The sequence below is a fragment of the Cryptomeria japonica genome, chromosome 11 (assembly GCF_030272615.1).
Source record: "Cryptomeria japonica chromosome 11, Sugi_1.0, whole genome shotgun sequence".
In the NCBI taxonomy this organism is placed as follows: Eukaryota; Viridiplantae; Streptophyta; class Pinopsida; order Cupressales; family Cupressaceae; genus Cryptomeria; species Cryptomeria japonica.
The window spans coordinates 15972481-15975161 of NC_081415.1; the positions used below are offsets into that span (position 1 = coordinate 15972481).

The 2681-nt window shown below is 33.2% G+C and overlaps 1 protein-coding gene across 2 annotated transcripts; it reads right to left on the reverse strand.

Annotated features, from left to right (window-relative positions):
* Positions 1–207: 207 nt before the first annotated feature.
* On the reverse strand, positions 208–2364 carry LOC131049515 (transcription factor HHO1). 2 transcript variants are annotated; one of them, XM_057983588.2, is made up of 6 exons: positions 1864–2364; positions 1669–1745; positions 1530–1566; positions 1290–1383; positions 678–1005; positions 208–484 (listed from the first exon to the last, which is right to left on the reverse strand). In XM_057983588.2, exons 1-6 carry the CDS (start codon positions 1988–1990, stop codon positions 284–286), a joined length of 864 nt encoding a protein of 287 aa, XP_057839571.1. In that variant the 5' UTR covers positions 1991–2364; the 3' UTR covers positions 208–283. The 2 variants fall into 2 exon arrangements, with proteins under 2 accessions (XP_057839571.1, XP_057839570.1); XM_057983587.2 differs by having other exon boundaries at positions 1290–1386.
* Positions 2365–2681: the final 317 nt, after the last annotated feature.

Consider the following 2681-nt stretch of genomic DNA (forward strand, 5'->3'; position numbering starts at 1 on the left):
ATTTCATCAACTTTATTTCATAATTAATTTATTCACTGAAGAACTTTGCCAATAAAATAGAAAGCTCCACCATATCATTTTAACATGAAAAGATACTCCAAATTCTTTAATGTAAAGAACAGACACGTTATGATTTATGATAAAACCATCCCAAAAAACCCAATGTATTGATTACGATAGACAAAATCACTGACAAAATGACCCCAACATATCAACTCTTTAAACTCGAGCCTAAAAATTGTTCACCAGAAATCCTATCCAAAAACCTCCATATGTATTGTGTTCATTCAATACCAAGAGCGAGATTACAATCAATTATCTCATATTGCTTTTCTTCTTCTTGAGAAATAGCTGCTTTTTTATCTTGGCATAGACTTTCAATTAATGGCAGTTCCAAAGGAGCCCTTGACAGTAATGGGTACTCCATCTCCCTTTCACACTGTTGATTTAATAATAAACGAACAAGATGTTTAAGCTCGCTGGCCTGCCAAACTCAAACTAGTATACTTAAATTCCATGCATAAATGAGATAATAATAATACATAATATTAATATATGGCAAGCAGGAAGACTCACATAAAGCAGTTCACAAGAGTTTAATAAAATATGCATCAATCAGATCTTAATATAAAAAAAATGACAATCATTTTTGTAGAGCCAATGGTTTTGAATCCCACCTTCAAACTGGTATGAGATGCACAGCTTGAAGTTAAAAAAGTAGCTACACAAGCTTTTTCTTTGGTTGTTTGATCTTCAAACATGAGTTTTCTCCTCTTCTTGTTGTGCCACACATCTTCAATAGACATGTCCATTGTATTTTCTGTATACCCTTTGGAAAGAGGGATATTACATTTGTTTACAACAAAACTGTCTCTGAAGTTGTCATGTTGCATGCAATCTTGATAGCCTCTGTTTATATTTGGAACATTATCCAATGAAGGAAATTCTCCTGGATATGTAGTATCTATTTCAGTTACCATGGGATCTGATTCTTCTGACCATAATCTACAATGAGCATCCAAAAACAAGCTTAGAAGGTGAAATACTCTGATGTAAAGAATAAGAATATAAGTTCATGGTCTTGAATGGAAGATAATAAATCATAAAGATAACAAAGAGATCTAACTTTCGGAAAAGAGCTATTCAGTTTCTAGAATGTATCAATACATAAATTACGATATATTAAAGTAACTTAACTTATATATTGATATATCTTAGAAGCTGAATAACCATTTTCTAATTTCAGTATATCTGATCTTGAAAGTCTAAACAGGATCTTTAATCTTTACCTTTCTGGTGAACTTTGACAAGCATGATTGTTTGTGAAATATTTCTCTTTGCAGCTCTGAATCTGCTGAGGTGTATTGCTTTTGGACTTTGACTCTGCTTTAAATGAACACCCACAACATATTTTAGAGTTCCTTGCTTGACTGACCGTTATAATCATTCACAAATAAAGCATTCTTGAATTATGTTGAATTTATTATATGCAGTCTACATTATACCAGACATCAGATGCAGTTAGTTACCATTGTTTTCTTCTTCCTCCTTGGCAGACCGGTATATCTGGATCAAATAGAACAAAAAAGCCCTATTAGCCTGAGATAATTGTATTGAAACAAACTAAACTCTAGACTTTGTAACAGTATAGAATGCAAATTTATGAACCTGGAGGTGGCTTTTAACATGGGAGATTGCAAGCCCTTTGACATTCATCTTATCAAGAACCAACTTTGGAGTTGCCTCTGCAATTTATTGAACAATTTTTTCAGCTAAAGAGAACTAAATTTAAAATTTTTCCCCCTAACATAGAAACCCAAAAGAACAATAGATAATGTATCAATCCTGTATCAGAAGGCTTACTATCTCTGCCTCCAAGCTCTTCTACTGCATTCACAAAGCACTGATGGAGATGAGGAGACCACCGAAGGCGAGGAGTCATAGAACGTCTGTATGGTCTTATTGCTAGTCCTCTTTCGTAGCTCTCCATATTTTCTGTTCTCTAGTCCAGTATCTTCTTGATGATGGATCATGGAATGTGATCCAAAACGTTGATTCAAAAAGATAAACACAGTTAAATCTAGAAACCTTCAAACATATTAAACTTTACTGTTTTACATCCTCCATTTCAGTACCCACTTAGCTATAGAAGGCAAAACCAACCAGGAAAATATGAATTTGTAACTTCAAATCCCATTCATTTCAAGATGAAATTTCAGAATACATTTCCTGCTTCATTACCTATGGGATTGCAATCTATTTGTAAGGAATTGTTGCATGTATACAGTTTAGAATGGAAGCCTAGAGAATTTCAATTAGGATAGGCAAAGCATTAAGTATGCTAGTGGTGGTAACCCATCAAATTTAAATTACTAAGCTTGATTAGTTACCATTTGAGTAGCTCAATCAAAAAGTCAGAAGGTCATGACAGAATATATAGGCTGGCTAGCAAATGAAATCTATAAATTTTTCTTTTATAGCTTTTGACAATCAAGAGAGTACTTTGAATTTCAGACTCAATTCTCTGTTTACCTTTCAAATCAAACATTCCCATGAAAGCAAAATTAATTGATATATATGCAAGTACTTACAAAAGATTGACGTGTTGTGAAAGAATTACAGAGCCAAAAGTCTACAGCACGGCACAGACCAAACAATTTAAATATAAAATTTACAGTGGG

Excerpts from the sequence above, each read along its gene's own strand:
- LOC131049515 (XM_057983587.2), bottom strand. The coding sequence starts at position 1,990 with ATGGAGAGCTACGAAAGAGGACTAGCAATAAGACCATACAGACGTTCT. Across the intron at positions 1,387-1,529 it reads GGAGGAAGAAGAAAACAATG|CAGAGTCAAAGTCCAAAAGC; the intron begins GTAACTAACTGC and ends GTTCATTTAAAG. Across the intron at positions 485-677 it reads CATCTCATACCAGTTTGAAG|GCCAGCGAGCTTAAACATCT; the intron begins GTGGGATTCAAA and ends TGAGTTTGGCAG.